This window comes from Electrophorus electricus, chromosome 12 (assembly GCF_041902795.1).
Source record: "Electrophorus electricus isolate QZ-2024a chromosome 12, ASM4190279v1, whole genome shotgun sequence".
Classification (NCBI taxonomy): domain Eukaryota; kingdom Metazoa; phylum Chordata; class Actinopteri; order Gymnotiformes; family Gymnotidae; genus Electrophorus; species Electrophorus electricus.
In genome coordinates this window covers 7,344,658-7,362,947 of record NC_137508.1, presented here as the reverse complement: position 1 = coordinate 7,362,947, position 18,290 = coordinate 7,344,658, and the positions used below count along the sequence as shown (strand labels likewise).

Genomic DNA, 18,290 nt, shown 5'->3' with positions numbered 1-18,290 from the left:
AATGTCTAATGGCATAAACAATGCAGGGGGTGGGAGGGATAAATAGGTATAATTTGACCAGTGTATGATTTTTGACAAACTGCGGCTCAGTCTCTGGTTTTAGTACATTTTTGCTTTATTGAACAAAATACCTGCTAGTATTTAAACCATAATGCCCACAGGTGCCCATTAGTCCCTGCTCCTGATGGTAGTGTTGATTCCATAGAAGGGTACTGATATTGTTCTTGTAAGTTTACAGATTTTGGTATCCCAACCTCTCACCTTATTTGCAGTTTCATGAATGGTAATAGCAGCTATCACCTGAGACACAGCACAATTTGAATACAAGCATGACACCAACACAGTTACAAATATAGTACATTAATAAAACAGTAGTTATGAATAATGAACATTAAGGTAGAGCAAGGTGCTAACATCACCAAGGTCATGGGTTTGATTCCCAGTGAGCACACATTTTGTCATACCGATAAATATGCAAAGTTGCTCTGGCTAAGACAATGTGAAACGCTGTAAATGAACTGTCTGCATCCAATCACAAAAAAACCCCAAAACAAAACCAAAACACACACACACACACACACACACACACACACACACACACACAACATGCAGGGTTCTTAGCACCAAAGTACACAATACTTCTAATACAGAATAAATAAGTCAAATGAAGGACTTGTCAATTTAAATGAAATGTGATTTACGCTAAATACAATTTGAGCCCAGCTTGAGTTAATTTATACTAATAACCTGAAATCTGTTAATCCTTCTGTAAATAAATATTTGCATAAAAAAAAAAAAGTGAATAATTGTATAAGCTTCAGAGCATTAGGGTAACTCCCAGGAATTAAAAATGCACAAGACATGGTAAAAAAAAGAAAAAAGAAAAAAAAAAAAAAGCCATTTAGAAGTTGTTTTTTTTTTGTTAAATACCCCATTACATGTCCAATTTTAGTCTCAGTAAAGTGTATACCTTAAACTGGTGTTAGTACAAAAATATATATTAAAAAAAGGGAAAAGGTATGAAACTTGAAGTGATCACTCCAATTAGAACAGAATTATCCAAAAAGAAGGAAACTCAAATAATTTAAAACAAATTAAGATATTTGCATTTTATTAACATAACTGCACACGCGCTGGATGCTCATCAATGAAAGCGGTATTTGCGAGCTGGTTTGAGGCTAACATAAGTCTTTTTCATATCCTCCGTTTCATCTTTCTTAACCAGATGGTAGCGCTCCCCCTTAGTAGTCACCACTTGGTTGCCATGGTAACGCACCAGCTTCTTTGGGGCCTACAAGACATAAATCAGGTCTTCAATACTGTGAATCTATACTGCACACCGCTATAGAGCCTACTTAGATGCCTTACCTTATTCATCAGCTGTAAAACAATAGAAATGCTTTAAATTTTCCAGCAAAGGCATTAAACAACCAAAAAGATAACTCACATCTTTTGGTATGACTGGTCGGTGGATTTTCTTGTCTTCCTCGCTATCTACCAGCATATATCTGAAATAAAATAACTGTTAAAGTGACTACTGTGCATCTTGTGAAATTTGTCTGAAGGATAATACGATTTTTCAAACCTGTCCACAATTTAAGAGATAGGAAAGTAGCATGTTGACAAAGCAATGTACAACAGCAGGCAAAAAACAAGCATCCTTTCAACAAATGAGAAATGTGAAAGCAAACATTAAGTTTGAATCTTATTGAATAGGTTAACTGTTCCAATCCAGACTTCATTAGAGTAGCCACTTCTCAGTGCAAGTCATGCAAAATACAATACTGCCAATAACTTTAGTACTTGGAAACACTGCTCTGTAGCTTCTCATTGGCCTTAATTGCAACACAATTTGTGGCAGCCTTTAAAGATTTCTGGTATATATCCTTTTTGAAAGCAGGAAACTCAAAATATGTTTATTTGGAAGACTTTCTAAATAAGATCACATTTGATTGTTGGAATTCTGGGTTGAAAATACATCTCTTTTAAAATGTTCTTGTGCTAAAATAATGGTCTCTAAATCCAAATTTAGAAACCAAATAGGAAAATATGAAATTACCTGCCATAATATAGGTTAACCTCCAAGAAATTGTAGAATGTGAATTTGTACTTATCCTACACAGTTTAACATGTAAAAAAGAGGGAGTTGAGGGCACACTCACTTTTCTAAAATGCTAGCTTTAAGCTTCTCATCCGCCTGTGTAGAAATGTTCTTTCCTCGATTTGCCTGAAAAAAAAAAAGTTGCCACAACACATTTCAAGCAATACCTCCTCTTGTACTACACAGTTTAAGGCCTTCTTACATACCATTCAACATTTTAGAATAAGCTTTCATAGTACACAGCATTTTATTCTGGAACGTAGTTGGAATGTAAAAACTCTACTTTGCCATTGGTTCTAGCATGGAAGTTAAATGTACTTTAAGCTAATTCATAACATTACTGTGTACCTCAAAGTTGTGTGTTTGAAAGGCAAAAGGACTTATGGTTCAGGATCCCAGATGCTCAAGGAACAAATCAAGTATCACTAGAGTAATTTTACTCATTTACTCACGCCGAGAGGAGTGTGATTGAGCTGTACATCTCCTTCAATGATAAGTCTCACAGCTTCTTCCATGTCTCCTTTAGCGATAGACAATGCACTCCTGGCTTCCGTCACACTGCACTTAGGAAACATCTCCAAAAGGTGCTCTTGTTCATCCCACTCAGAAGTGCTCATCTATAATTCACACACCCCAATCATAGCCCCCTTTGTGTGTAAATATCAGATCATAAAGATGGCAGAGTACAAACAAAACTGTAACAAAAGATTTAGTTAAAAATGTTCTTATCCCATGGTAAACAATGAATCAAATAAGTAACCATTTCATTAAGATGGCTTTGAGTTTTATTCAAGAATGCCCTATTGTCAGGGTGTTGAAATTCAGAAAAGCATCCTGAAGACCTTGGCTGTGGCTCCTTCTACTGGTGACCCGTGACCATGAAGCTTTGGTACTGAAACTCCGTGGGCTAAATCAGGGGTCATGGGACAATTCCTTTCTCCCGTTTGTAACTCAAGGGATTCTTTAAAAGAGAGTATGATTTACATGTAGCATAACATGAAACATTTAAAAACAATGCATGTTCTTCACATAAATATGTAAAAAGTAAGAAGACTTGTTAAATGAATATAATTGACTTTGTGCCTTGATACATTACCTGGGTTCCGTGCTGAAGCCAATTTTGAAGCAAGACTGAACATCATTTCACAGACCTGAACACTGGAAGGATAAAAACATTACATAGTATACAGAATTATAACTAGGATTAAGTTATAATAGTGGAGAATATTTCCCCTGATGTAGTACAGCAATATACAGTGGTATGAAAGTTTTTACCCCCTTCCTGATATTTCCATTTTATTTATATGTTTGTCACACAAATGTTTCAGATCAAACAAATTTAGACAAAGTAAACAAAATGCAGTTTTTAAAAAAGATTTTTATTATTAAAAAGGGAAAAGAAAATCCAAACCTACATGGCCCTGTGTGAAAGTGATCGCCCCCTAAACCTAATAACTAGTTAGGCCACCCTTAGCAGCAACAACTGAAATCAAGCATTTGCAATAACAGGCAATGAGTCTTTTACAGTACAGTGGAGGAATTTTGGCCCACTCATCTTTGCAGAATTGTTGTTCGGCCATATTGGAAGGTTTTTGAGCGTGAACCGCCTTTTTAAAAGGTCATGCCACAGCATCTCAATCGGATTCAGGTCAGGACACTGACTAGGCCACTCCAAAGTCTTCATTTTGATTCTCAAGCCATTCAATTCAGAGGTGGACTTGCTGGTGTGTTTTGGACAATTGTCCTGCTGCAGAACCCAAGTGCACTTCAGCTTGAGGTCACGAACAGATGGCCGGACATTCTCCTTCAGGATTTTTTGGTAGACAGCAGAATTCACTGTTCCATTTAGCGTAGCAAGTCTTCCAGGTCCTGAAGCAGCAAAACAGCCCCAGGCCATCACACTACTACCACCACATTTTAATTGTTGGTATGATGTTCCTTTTCTGAAATGCTGTATTACTTTTACACCAGATGTAATGGGATAGGCACCTTCCAAAAAGTTCAACTTTTGTCTCGTCAGTCCACAGAGTATTTTCCCAAAATCCTTGGGGATCATCAAGATGTTTTCTGGCAAAACTGAGACAAGCCTTTATGTTATTTTTGCTCAGCAGTGGTTCTCATCTTGGGACTCTGCCACGCAGACCATTTTGCCCAGTCACTTTATGGTGGAGTCATGAACACTGACCTTAACTGAGGCAAGTGAGGCCTGCAGTTCTTTGGATGTTGTTGTAGGGTCTTTTGTGATCTCTTGGATGAGTCGTCGTGCACTCTTGGGGTAATTTTGGTTAGCTAGCCACTCCTGGGAAGGTTTACCACTGTTCCATGATTTCACCCTTTGTGGATAATGGCTCTCAGTGTGGTTTGTTGGAGTCCCAAAGCTTTAGAAATGGCTTTTTAACCTTTTCCAGACTGATAAATCTCAATTACTTTGCATCATTTGTTCTTGAATTTCTTTGGACCGCAGTATGCCATCTAGCTTTTAAGAATCTTTTTGTCTACTTTACTTTGTCAGGAAGGTCCTATTTAAGTGATTTCTTGATTGAGAACAGGTGTGGCAGTAATCAGACCTGGGTGCAGCTAAAGAAATTGAACTCAGCTTTCCAAAGATGTGATAGACCACAGTTAATTTATGTTTTAACGGGGAGGGGCAATCACTTTTTCACACAGGGCCATGTAGGTTTGGATTTTTTCCCCCCCTTAATAATAAAAACCTTCATTTAAAAACTGCATTTTGTGTCTGCTTGTGTTATCTTTGTCTAATATTTAAATTTGTTTGATGATCTGAAACATTTAAGTGTGACAAACATGCAAAAAATAAAAAAATATCAAGAAGGGGGTAAAAACTTTCACACCACTGTATTAATAAAATGTTATTTTACTAACACAGTACTCTGCTCAAAAATATTAAGAGAACACTTAAATCACATTGGATCTTGATAAATGAAAAATTAAAGTTGAAAGTCTTTGCTTATATAAATTGTGTACTTTGCTGAGAACAAAATGGCATAATGGTCAATGGAAACCAAAATCATCAAACCACTGAGGGCTGGATCACACCGAAAATAAATAAATAAATAAATAAATAAATAAATAAATAAATCACAGGCTGATCCAATTTGCACAAATTTCATCATGGCAACTCAATGTGAATCAGTACTGTGCATTACCCCCATATGCCTGTATGCAGTCCTGACAACATCTGGGCATACTCTTGATGAGATGACAGATGGTGTCCTGGGGGATCTCCTCCCAGACCTGGATCAGGTTATAAGTGAGCTCTTGGACAGTCTGTAGTACTACTTGGCAGTATCGAATGCACAGATATGTTATGTCCCAGAGGTTCTCAGTAGGATTCAATCACCGGAATGTAAGGGCCAGTCAATGTACAGTTATGTGCAAAATAATAGCAGTGTGTTTAAAACAACTGAGAAAAAGCTCAATCCTCATAATAGCATTTGTTTCCATATACACAAAGGAACTGGGAGCACTGTATATTCAATTCCAAATGAAAACAATGAATGAAATATCAATTTTTAAACTGAAAATGAAGAAAAAAAGAATAATGGGCTACTCAAAAAATAGCAGTGTCTTCATTTTCATTTACAAACTCGAATATTTAGAGTATAAACTGAAAGTTGTTTATAGATTTAGCTTTTCTGTTGATCACTGAACTAATATTTAGTTGTATAACCTTTATTTCTGACAACTGCTTTACATCTGTGTGGCATGGTGTCAACTAACATCTGACACCTGCGAACAGATATTCCAGCCCAAACTGACTGGACTACATTCCAAACTTCTTCTGCATTCTTGGGTTTTGCATCAAAAACAGCATGTTTGATGTCACTGCACAAATTCTCAATCAGATTAAGGTCTGGGGACTGGGCTGGCCACTTCATAACATCAATCTTGTTGGTCTGGAACCAGGACGTTGCCCGCTTGCTGTTGTGTATGGGCTCATTGTCCTGCTGAAACACCCATTTCAAGGGCATTTCTTCTTCAGCATAAGGCAACATGACCTCTTCCAATATTCTGATATATTAAAACTGGTCCATGGTGCCTGGTATGCGATAAATGGGTCCGACTCCAAAGTATGAGAAACATCCCCAAACTATGCTTGCACCTCCATGTTTTAGTCTTCAGTGTACTGTGGCTTGAATTCAGTGTTTATGGGTCGTCTCAAACTGTCTGTTGCCTTTAGACCCAATAAGAACAATCTTGCTCTTATCTGTCCATAGAATGTTGCACCACTTCTCTTTAGGCCAGTCAGTATGTTCTTTGGCAAACTGTAACCTTTTCAGCACTTCTTTTTTTTTCCACAGTAATACTTTAAGAGGGTTTCTTGCAAATAGTTTGGCTTCACGTAGGCATCTTCTGATTGTTGCAGTACTCACAGGTAACTGAAGATCTTCTTTGATTTCCCTGGAGCTGATCATTGGATGCTTCTTTGACATTCTTGTTATTCTATGATCTATGTGGATGGTAGTATTTCTTTTCCTACCATGTTTTTCAGGTTTTGTTTTCCATTTTAAAGCATTTGAGATCATTTGAGCTGAGCAGCCAATTATTTTCTGCACTTCTTTACATGTTTTCCCCTCTCCAATCATCTTCTGTCTGGAACAACACATTTTACTCACTGACCAAGGGCTAAAACCAGCAGGTACATTTGCTGCCCTCCTTCTTTAAATAAGGGCCATAATTGACACCTGTTTCTTCATAGAATGAATGACCTCACTAATTGAACTCCACACTGCTATTAATTTGAACACACCTCTTTCATTAAGCGAGTCAATTACAAACAATTAGCAGCGTGCATGTCATGACTGTTGATTCTGTTGGTTGCTTGTTACTCAGCTACACCTAGTCATGAATCCCCCCCCCCCCCCCCCCCCCCGTATTATCTTTTCTGCCAAAACCAGTAATTAAATACATTAGTGATGTTAGACTGCTATTATTTTTCACATAACTGTATTTGTCACCCAGGAACTGCTTACACACTCTGCCCACATAAGGCTGGGCATTGTCCTGCACCAGGAAGAAGCCAGGTACCATTACACTGGTATAAGGCGTAACAGTAGCTCTGAGGATTTCATCCCAGCACCTAACAGCAGTCAAGGTACTGTTGGTTATCACATGGAGGTTTGTGCAACCCTCCAAGGATATGATTCCTCAGACCATCATTGACCCACTGCCAAACCAGTCATGCTGGATGATGTTGCAAACAGGATAATATTTCATGTCACATATGCTCAGTGTGAACTTACTCTTATCTATAAAGAGAACGGGGCACCAATGGTGGACCAGCAAATTCTGGTGTTATCTGGCAAATGCCAGTCGAGGTGCATGGTGCTGGGCTGTGAGTGCAGGTCCCATTAGAGGATGACAGGCCCTCATACCACCCGCATGGTGTCAGTTTCTGACAGTTTATTCAGAAACATGCACACCAGTAGCTCATGGGGGGGCCCATATGAATGTGCCATCCTGGAGGTGCTGGACTACCTGTGCAACCTGAATGGGCTGCAGGTATCACCTCATGCTACCAGTAGTAACAAGGACACAAGCAACTTGCAAAACTACAATACTGCAGAGAAGAATCAGAAGGCTAAGTAGAGAATAATTGTCTGTAGCCACCACCTGCAAAACATTTCACTTTTTTGGGGTGGTCTTGCTGTTGCATTAAACCAATTCACCGATTCACAATCGCTTATGCTTCCTAACCAGACAGATTTATATCCCTGAAGTTTAACTCACTTGATGTTATACTGTAATCATTAAGTATTCCCTGAATTTTTTGAGCAGTCTGTTTTAAAAGGCATTTATGTCCAAGATCTGCCTTACCTGTCAATATCAGAAAAGCCTGGAATGTAAGCTTCAAGCATCTCAACAAAGACCTCAACATCAAAGTTCTCCTCAACGCTAGCCTGTGATCCCAAATCTTCTAACACACCAGTAATGTATGACAGTAGCACGTCGTCTAGAGTGCTGAGGAAAATGTGGAGGAATGTCAGTTTAAGCATTTACCGTTTTCTCTTCTAGCAGGTAGTTGGAGAAAAATGTGCTGGTTAACTTACCTCAGATCTGCGTGCGGTATGTGTGATAGAACGAAATCGTATAACGCTTCATGAATGATTTTCTGAAGCTCCATCTTATCTGTAACCGACCAAGAAGCACAAACCACAAAAAGTTAATAAAACTGCCAATTTTGGAACCAAAACACAACTCTTTAATTTTAAAATGCAGTCAAAAAGAGGTACTGAAAATAAGCAGCGAGTTGGCTGGCTAGCTAGCTAACGATAGATTATAGCTGCCAAACGTTTAATTAACTAGCTAGCTAGGTTAGATAATTTAATTACTGATCTACACCTCTGTGCTAGGTACGGAAACGCCACATTAGTTGCCCATCATCAGAAAACATAACCGTAGCTGTCATACGGCAATCGTTAGCTATCATATCATGACTAGCTAGCAAGCTAACTTATCTACCTAACAATAATTATCCACATTTGAAATCTGTGCGCTTTAGCTGCTAACCAGGTAGCTAGCTAGTTAGTTGCCATAGACATCGCCACTTTGTTGATAATATCACGAATATAGCTAGCTATATGTCATCTTATTTTAAATACCGTACACATCGACAAGTTCGTTACAGCGTTAAGAACACTTAGCTAACTAGTTAGCTAGCGGTAGCTCCAACATATTGACTCTCCTTTAAGGTATCGGCTGTATTTCGCTTTTTTTGAGCAACCTTACTGCTACCTAGCTAGTTAGCGAATCGGCTAAGATAGCTAGATAGGTAAGCTAACCAATAAAGAATGATCGAGTTTGCAAAATAACGTTTGCATTCACAGTGATGGACACATCGATTTGATTTGTACTTTACTCTAAATCCTAGATGGTGGCTGGCTGAATAGTTAACCTAGCTAAACTGTAATATAATGGCAAGTTAGTTAGCTAGCTATACATAGCTAACCAAGATAGCTTTCCAATTTTAGCTTCATGATCTGGGTATCACCTACTTGGCGAGCAGAAAATCCTACCTTTTAAATTAATTATGAAAAAAATAAAACGGGCAAAAGGGAACACGGGATATTTGCAGATAAATCTATGTTGGTAAGGTAGCCTGTTAATGTAACGCTAAGCTTCAAGTCACTAATTTGTTAACCCTACGCGCCGTCATTTGTTCAAAATCTATTACATCATTTCCTTCAAAATGTAAACATAGACTCGTGCTATAGGCATATACTCGTATTGCTTTATTTGGAAGCTTTTACAGAAGGACTAATCTTAAATTAGGAGTCATAAGACTTTGCGTGTGGTGTAATTATATATTAAATGGAGGCATATTTCGACAATTTCGAAATCTTTATGGAGCAATGCTCACTGGAGCTCACTGCTGAGACTAACTGAACATAAAAATTAAAAACAATGACTTTGTAAACCTGAATTACGATAATAGTTAAATAATCATAATATAATCGTAATTATATTGATCTGTTAAGATTATGGTCCTTTGACATTTTTAACACACTTGCAGGAACCACGACAGAAACACTTTGCCAACAGGATGCTTAGAGAAACTTTCATCTTTTGGTCTCGGTACGTCATAAAGTACAAATCACCTATCCAAGTTTACCACTCAAATATTTATCATAATCATTAGGCCTGCAATCATATTAGTCTTTATTAGTAATCTACAGGTTGGGCAAGAATATCTAAGCAATTCAGTTTCATTGCTTACAGTATTTAGGTGACACTTTTATCCAAAGCAACTTACAATAATGACTGAATACAACTTAAGCAATTAAGGGCCTTGCTTAGAGATCACTTGGCAGTAGTGGGGCTTGAACCAGCAACCTTCCAATTGCAAGTGAAGTACCATAACCACTGAGCTACTACTGCTGGGAGCTAGACTTAGCCAGTCCTATTCACATACAATTATACATTATCAAAGACTGTCACAGTATCAAAAGATTAAAGACATGGTCACCCGATTGCTTCTACTTTATAAAATGTGGCAAAAAATACATATGGGCAATTTAAAAAGTCTGTAGATGGTAAGGTGACTGAATTAGTAGAAATGCATATTTAAGGAATCATTTATTCCTTTATTCCTAAAATGCTAAATTGCATTTTTGGAAAATTAATTAACGTTTTCAACTTACGCAAGGAACTGTCAAAATGTATTTAATTTTTTCAGTTACATCCTGTCGAACTGGCAGCAGCAAAGAGTGATGTGAGCTGTCATGGTCTCAGCTATGTTGTACTAGTTCATACTGCTATGGTTGCTGGGCACACATTGGCATTTGAGATGTTTAGTTCTACATAGTAAATGTATTAAATAATAAATATAGCACATGTTAATCATATGCATCTGTGTTTGTGTGTTTCCGTTTGCAGCTTCTCTAGAGTCATCTGCTGCCAGCTGAATGGTTCCATCTGCCCAGGGCAGGAAACATAGTTCATGTAGCTGATAATTAGTGTAGGCAAGTTGGCTGTATTCTGTTTAAACTCTCGTACGTTAGAGGCATTGGAATTGCCTTACAAAATGCACACATCAATGAAACCTATCACCAGCTGTTGCAGATACCAAAGTACACAGGGTAAGAATATATTGGAATATTTAATTGCACTTTATGTTTTTAGTAACTGTGATTGACACTAATTGTCAGAATATATCGGTTTAGAAACGGATGAGATTCTAATGCAATCAAGTTTGTAAGGAGAACACAAGAGAAAGTAAATATAGTTTTTCTTCTTTAGTGAGTTATGGTGTGCATGTCTTTTAATTTTAAAATGTTAGATTAAAATATTATTGTTTTAAAGGTCTTTTGATTAAATCCTCTGAAAATATAAAATTTTGTTTTTTTAATCTTTAAATCAAAGCAATTTCCTTTTATTTGATACTTTCTGCATTGAACATTATTAAGAACATTACTGAGAAAATGAATTATCTCATATACCTACAAATATAAAGCACAGCTCAACACTAGATGGCTGCATTGAGTTACACATACCATTTCCAATATTGCCCTAACACTGCTCGTGTTTGTAATACTTTAATGTATACACTTTCTCTCCTAGTAAGGAATGTAAAATTTTAATGTATAATGATGTTTTGTAAATATGTAATAAGCTAAGTACTTGAATTAGAAATGACTAATTTACTGCATCATTATATAATTTCTTGACACTGGAGTTGCTGCATTTCATGTTTATAGCAGTAGAAAGTTATTCTCATTTGTAACATGGATATAGCATATTTTCATATAAAGTTATAAAGATTAGGTAGATATGCTTTGAGATTCTTTAAAAGGTTCCATTATAAAACAGCATCAAAAACACAGTAAACATTATGGTTATCTATTCAAATAAAAAGGCCTGAACAGCAAAGGCTTTCATTTGGCCTAACTTTGGCTTTGTTGTTTTTGGAGAAACAGTTGTAGTTGAGCCATTCATTCAATTTTTCTTGGCATCCACTTATTTTCCACTTGATGGCATGATGTGGCCCATCTGCCAGTATGCCAACACCCAGGAGCATGAGGTTGGGCCCAGAGACCCCTGCCCCCAGCCTGCAGGGACCTGTGTCTCATCAAGCACATCACATTACTGTGAACAGCTTTACTGGCTGCTTGCAAAAAGTTTAGACAAGGTTTTGCCACTTTTCTCAACCATCCTGATGTTTCATGAGGTCTGCATTTAGTGAGCAGTGAAAGACAATCCATAATTAGCTTTTTAATGTTTATTAAATTCTAAATTGTTGTTAGTGTTATTCTACTTAATTTTCCAAGTGAGAAAGCAATATTATGCTATATAATTTAAAATATATTTATTTAGTTATGTAAGGTGTATCATTAACATGCAAATAGTTCAATACTTTGTTTCTGGTAAATACTACTCTAAAACAGCTAAAAAATTTCTTCATTTATTTAAAAGTTTTTTTGATAGATATGCATGTATCTAGTATATAGAGATTAATTAATATATTTGAAACATTTTGTAGTAAGAAGTTCCAGATTTTTACTTGCAGCAAGTGGTGCCGTCAAGCATGCCATTATTACAATGAATGGTCAGGAAACACAATGTGTATATTGTACTTAGTGCAAAAGATTTCCATCTTATTAGAGACAATGGTGGAAGACTTCAGATCTGATTTGCAATTTCTTCTCCTTCGTTAGATGAACCAAACACAGTGCAAATAATTTACTGCCAAATTAATTACCTTTTACCCAACTTTAGACAATAATACCAGGAGCTGTCTTTTGGAACACTTTTCTAATTATTTTATTAATGCTTGATTTGCAGTTCATGCACAGTGATTTCAAATTTAAATTTTATTATATTTTCTTCAATGTATATTATTGCATCACAAAATGTTATCTTAAATTTATATGTTACCTTAAATTAAATTACGTAAGTGCCAAAATCAAAACAATGGATTTTCTTTTAGAAATTGTGCAAATCTGTTTTTACACTCATCTGTATTTACACTCCTTGATTGTATAATTTCAGCACATTTCTCTAACTTTAATGTTGTTTGAGAAGATGAAAAGATACTGTGGATTTTTAGTGGTGAGTCTGCAGAGTCATGTGAACATGTAGAGAACCACATCATATTTTAATATCAATTTATCATTGACTCTAATGAGGCATTTTTGCAGCCTGTTTTGAATGAGATGTATCATCTATGTTAAGATGCGGTAAAAATGTTATCCTTTTAAAATTCATATAACAACCCATTGACTTGCTCAGCTTATTGCATATTTGAACGTAAAACTTGCATTACCTCCATTCTTTGTATTTTCTTCCCTTCAGAATCACTTTATATACAAGGTTATTCTTGTGGTGGGACTTATCAGTTTTTTGCTGTTAAGTTATAAGTTTTTGAAACTGTAATAATAATAAAATTATGAAGCAGTGTGATTGCTTGAAGTATACCGACAGACTCAGTAAACTTTTTCCTGCTCTGTGGCCAGTGTATCAGGCTTGGGGGTCTGGAGCTGTATCAAGCCATCAGAGCTGGCTTATCCGGCCTCCTGCGAGGCCATGCTTGCCTTTCCGTCTGGCTCCTGCTTAGATCCTGTCTCAAGGAAATGGGCACCAGACTGGTCACTGCCCCCCAAGATCCACCATGAACAGGAGGCATAATACCGTCTTGTGGACTAGACCCAGTCTTACCCTAGTTTAGTTGAGGAACAGCGTGTTGCCAAAGTGAAATCTTCTGGAAATATTTACTCATATTCTGAAAATATTAATAAACACTTTTAAGAAGTCAAATTTTATAGAATAAAAAAATACTAAATGTTTTGTGATTATTTTGTTTTACTAGATTTTCCGTAGCAGTGAAAGATTTTTCAGATCATGATCAACAGTTAAAATTTGAGGTATTCTTAATATATTTTGAATGCTAGGTGATATATTATGGGCAAGAACACGAGTCATTGCAGCCAGTGTCTATGTACTTTCAAACTCTAAAAAGAGAATTTTATTCGACTATTTGTTTTAAACATTTTGAGGGTCAGTTTGTCCCATCATGAACTTTGAAGTTTATAGCAAAGAAAGCCAAGATCATTACCCAGCATACAAGTATTGTAGGTTGACTTTGTGTGAGAACAACACAGAAAACTGTAGCATATAATTCAACTGGCCCCAAGCTGTAGGCGAGTTTTAGGATGCTTCATGTATGAATCAGCAGTGAACTGGTTAAACTGTGCCCTGCATCCATCTTCAGGACCCCCCACATATTAACATTGATCTGCTGAAACTCAAGAACAAGCATGTTATCACTTCCAATGGGAAAATTCCGCTGTCCATGATAGAGTAAGGGCACAACATTTATGACAAATGACCTTACTGATGTCTTTTGTCTTCCTGTCAATAGTCTGGTTTTCGTCCAGGTTGTGGATCAATAGAAGCTTATCTTTTCATAAGGTGAGGCATTGTCGGCTTTCCTTGTTTTGTGGAAATAGAGATTTCGTTCTTATCAAATATATAAATAGATATTTGTATTTTACAACAAATAATCCCCTGTAAATTTGCACATGGCAGGAATATTTTGTGAAATCAGTAGTCAGTATGAGAGATGGCATTCTTACCAGTGTATGTACATTTTTAGGACTGCTTCCAAAGCTTTGGGTGTCTCTCATGTGTGAGACTGCTCAGTGGAGAGTAGACTCCCCTCGGTAGAAACATCTGTTGTAGAAGGGCCTGTCACTTTCCCTTTTGTAAGCTCTGTCTCTTCCTCAGACTTAGACTGTCATCCGGTTTGATCATTTATGTGGCTGAGAGAATAATGTAGAAAAATCGGGCATGCGTTTATTCAGTTCAGGGACTTTGTGGTTTTTCAGTATCAGATTCTTTGTGACTAGCATTAAATATGGTAATGTAATTGAGGTAGATTGTGATTTTATTTTAAAAGAGAAATGAGGTTGCTATTTTCATTTGGCATGTCAGGTTGAAAGATGCTCACTCAAAATTTATGAGACACATTTGAACTCTCTATACTGTACAACTCTTTAACAGCAGAGTTTAATTTCCTAAGTTTTTGTTCTTGTTTAAAATGATCATTATCTTCATACAGGACCACCACAGTCTGTCATTAAGTCAGACAAGATCTGTTGCATTCGATCTCCATTTGTGGAAGCTCATGTAGTCAAGTTTGAAGGGGCTTTAAGGTGTGGTGCTTTTCAAGCAACACAGGAAGTGTTTTCAGAACAGCATCACAACAGTGCCACAAGGCTCTTCACCTCTCAGTATCTTCAGGTCAGCTGCCATTTATCTTGTGTCAGGGAGTACCTTGAAGTGATTCCTCATCTGAGCTCAACATTAGTGTCCCGTCAAAACACTGGGCTGGACTGATGTTTGTGCCACTTTGAAGGAGCCATAAATAAGGGTGGAACACACTGGCTGAACAAAGAGCTCAACCTTCAGTTGCACTTATTACTGTACTGAGACATGGCTGTACTGTACAGCTCTGCCCTAGGCCTTCTGAAGTCTGATTCTATTTTTTTTTTTTTTGTTTATTGATGATATTGAAATAAAATATGTGGTAATAGCTAATGAAATAAATCTAAGTACTAATGTGCACATGTTTTAAATAGATATTTTTATTTTATGGAAAATTTGGAAAATAATTTGTACGGTTTGACTTTTTGTATGAGCAGTATCACATTTTTTAATTGATAACTAAGACCAATTTTGTGACCATTTTCTGAGACCGCAAGATGTCTGCATTATTACAAATACTATTTTTTTATTATTAAATTACTAATTATTTATTACTAAAGTATTACAGTTACTTACAATTATTAGTTTTTTAAGAGTTTATTTTTAGAATTTAATGAGCTCTGTTGATCTTTAACACCTTATTTTACCTCGTAAATATTTAAACTATCAGATGACAAAATGAAATAACAATTTGCTATAACACAGCAAACATAGTCATATTAATGCAGACTAAGCACAAACAGATGTTTGCAGCTAGAATGGTTACATTGATGGGTGCATTCTGTGGCTATAGTCTTGCCTATGAAAATGGAAATTATTCTTGGCTGAAAACATGCATGGCTTAGGAGTAAAGGCCTCATCCCACTCTTGCCTGTCACCATTTTGCTCATCTTGCACGCAGAGTGGAATTCCAGCCGTAGTGTGCTGGTGTGTGTGTTTTGTTCTGTGACTGTATTCCATTCTTCTAACTTTGTTCCATTGACTGAGCTGCCCTGAGTGAGGTATGAAGCACTGGTTTTCTGTGCCAAAGGTACACTAGCATTACTGTCGGAGGAAAATAAAGCCTGCCGTTTCGCTTTGTTGCCACCAGATGCAATTCTGCAGCAAGAAAAAGTGGCAGCACTCTTTGTACTAAGTTTGAGCTTAGACTAGAAATAACACATTTTTTAACACAGTACATATAAATTGAATCTCTACCTGATATTACTGTAATATTTTACATGTTTTATCTTTCACTTATCAACATTTTTCTTTTCCTCTCTTTTTGTGGTTGAATGTAATTTCTAAACATATCTTTGCATTTACTGATAAAATATATTGCCTTTTTTTACCCAGAATGCACAATGATTATAATTCATGTACTGTTAAACCTGTTATTCCCAGTAATTAGACTCCCATTTGTTTTAAAAAAGAAAATACAATTTTACAGGACACTTTGAGTTTGCTATCAATTTTGTGAGGATATACTGTTATGGCAAATTGACACTTAGTAAAATACATGATTACAAGTTCCTGTTCCTTATCTTCTTCAGACAATCCCTAGACACACAGCTGTTTCCCCTGTGACCAATTATCAGATCACCTTTCTAGGCTTCCAGCCTATATGATTACACTCCTACAACATAAAACTGAAATGTTGTCTTTCCTTGCTCAACAAGACAACACTAGTTGCATTCAGTCTTTGAAATGAAATGTTTTCTTTTACAAGACAGGGTCTTTCACAAGACAAAGCCAAATGCCTTTGGTACTTTTGCCTTTTAACATTAACATAACTTTTGTAGTTTCTAATTTTTGGATGGATATTTGGTTGTTTATACAGATTAAATTTGATATGTGTATGATAAAAAAAAAGAAAATAACATGAAGCCAAATGTGATTTTATTTTCTTTGATATCCAACTTTAAAAAAATAATTGAAATATAAGTGAATTGAAAATTTTAATTTAAATGTCAGTTATAAAAGTACATCTGATATGTGAACAGTTATAAACCTTTTTCAGTGGATTTGTTTAAATGGGGTGTGTTCCTTTATAAAATATCTTTATATGACACATTTCATATTGTGCTTTTGTGGATCCATCCTTTTTGAATTTTCAATATCAGAGCATCCAAGGGAAAATACTTACGCATAAGGAAGGCTTTGTGAGCTGCAGATTTAGCAGTAGAGGCCATGTCATTTTCATACTGATTAATTATCTTCCACTCTGATGTTCCGGCAATGAACTGGCCTCTTCTCTATCTCTGCGATATATTTTATCTCCCGCCACCATTCATGTACACATTTATTGGATGCGAGGACCTCAGGATTCATCTTTTGGCCACCAGAGAAGCATAACTAATGGCAACATTAGAGTGGCTTTGTGAACGAGGAGACCGGATGCGAGTTAACCAAGCAAGAAATAATCTAGGATTTTATATTCTGCATGAACGAGCATAGGATATGCCAGGAATAAATTTATCCTCCAAAATAATTTGGGAGTGAGTTTTTTCAATGGGATGATTTTTGGAGGGGGATTGCGGTTGCTGATATGGAAGGAGGGGATTCCTATATGTTCCTGTGACATTTTAAGCAGATAATTGCTGTCAGTTTAATGTCCTGTCGAGGTCAAATGATCTAGTTTGTCTCTGACCATGGGTGTGGATGGGCTCCATTTAGACCTGCAGGTCTCTTTGTGTGTATTGAGGACCTGGCCTGTTCTTCCCCTTGAGCTCACACAAGGATTTTTCTGAACGGATGACATTGCCACACAAGCTGTCTGAAGAATCCCCTTTAATTAAAGTGACATTTGAAGCTTTTCTTGGACACTAATAAACCTGGAAACCCATTAAGATCTTCCTAATTACTCCATGTGGGAGAAAGGAGAAACACATGGGCAGCCAGCGCTAGGGTAAGCCTGCTGGCATTTGGCCCCAGAAGCTTAGCGCCTCACAAAAGAAAATGTCCCCTCAGTTACCCATCCCTCCCTCCCAGCTGAGCTCCGCTCCCCCCGTGTTTTTGCTTCCTATGAATGGAGCTATATGACATGTCAGTCTTAGAGTGTCCATTCATGGAGTGCAGAGAATGTGTGAATGAAGTCTCTTAATTAGTGAGGCCTCTCTGAGTCACCTGACTCATCATTAAGGTGGCTTTTTGCAGGCCCTCTGTTTTGATGTGAGGCGGGCAGGGGCATCCTTTTGTGTACAAGCTCAACATGACAGTCACTGCACAGGCATCCGAAGAGTCAAAATGGAGGAATTGTTGGAAGGTTTATTGGAAATTGATAAACAATTGATAAAATTGAACAATTGCTGTGACTTTGTCATTTGCTTTGTCACTTTGGCACACTTTGTCTCTTTTTGTGACTTTTTCTGTCTTATGTTCTGGCACTCCTTGTGTCAGAGGATAAAGAACAAGCATTTATTAGTATAGCGGTTATTTGGGAATATTAATACTGCTATTAATCTGAAGATTTAGCATTTTAGAACTG

The 18,290-nt window shown here is 36.8% G+C and overlaps 1 protein-coding gene across 2 annotated transcripts; it reads right to left on the bottom strand.

Moving 5' to 3' along the window:
• Positions 1–103: 103 nt before the first annotated feature.
• On the bottom strand, positions 104–9,288 carry cuedc2 (CUE domain containing 2). 2 transcript variants are annotated; one of them, XM_027015788.3, is made up of 9 exons: positions 9,118–9,288; positions 8,173–8,251; positions 7,940–8,083; positions 3,198–3,259; positions 2,944–3,062; positions 2,554–2,718; positions 2,163–2,227; positions 1,448–1,508; positions 104–1,291 (listed from the first exon to the last, which is right to left on the bottom strand). In XM_027015788.3, the coding sequence occupies exons 2-9, from the start codon at positions 8,244–8,246 to the stop codon at positions 1,145–1,147; spliced, it is 837 nt and encodes a 278-aa protein (XP_026871589.2). In that variant the 5' UTR covers positions 8,247–8,251; positions 9,118–9,288; the 3' UTR covers positions 104–1,144. The 2 variants fall into 2 exon arrangements, with proteins under 2 accessions (XP_026871589.2, XP_026871588.2); XM_027015787.3 differs by having other exon boundaries at positions 9,139–9,288.
• Between the last annotated feature and the right edge of the window lie 9,002 nt (positions 9,289–18,290).

Bases quoted from the DNA above. Each gene is read 5' to 3' on its own strand.
- cuedc2 (XM_027015788.3), bottom strand. From the start codon at position 8,246: ATGGAGCTTCAGAAAATCATTCATGAAGCGTTATACGATTTCGTTCTA. The intron at 8,084-8,172 runs GTAAGTTAACCA...CATTTTCCTCAG, and splicing joins ATACCGCACGCAGATCTGAG to CACTCTAGACGACGTGCTAC. The intron at 3,063-3,197 runs GTAATGTATCAA...TCTCTTTTAAAG, and splicing joins GGCTTCAGCACGGAACCCAG to AATCCCTTGAGTTACAAACG.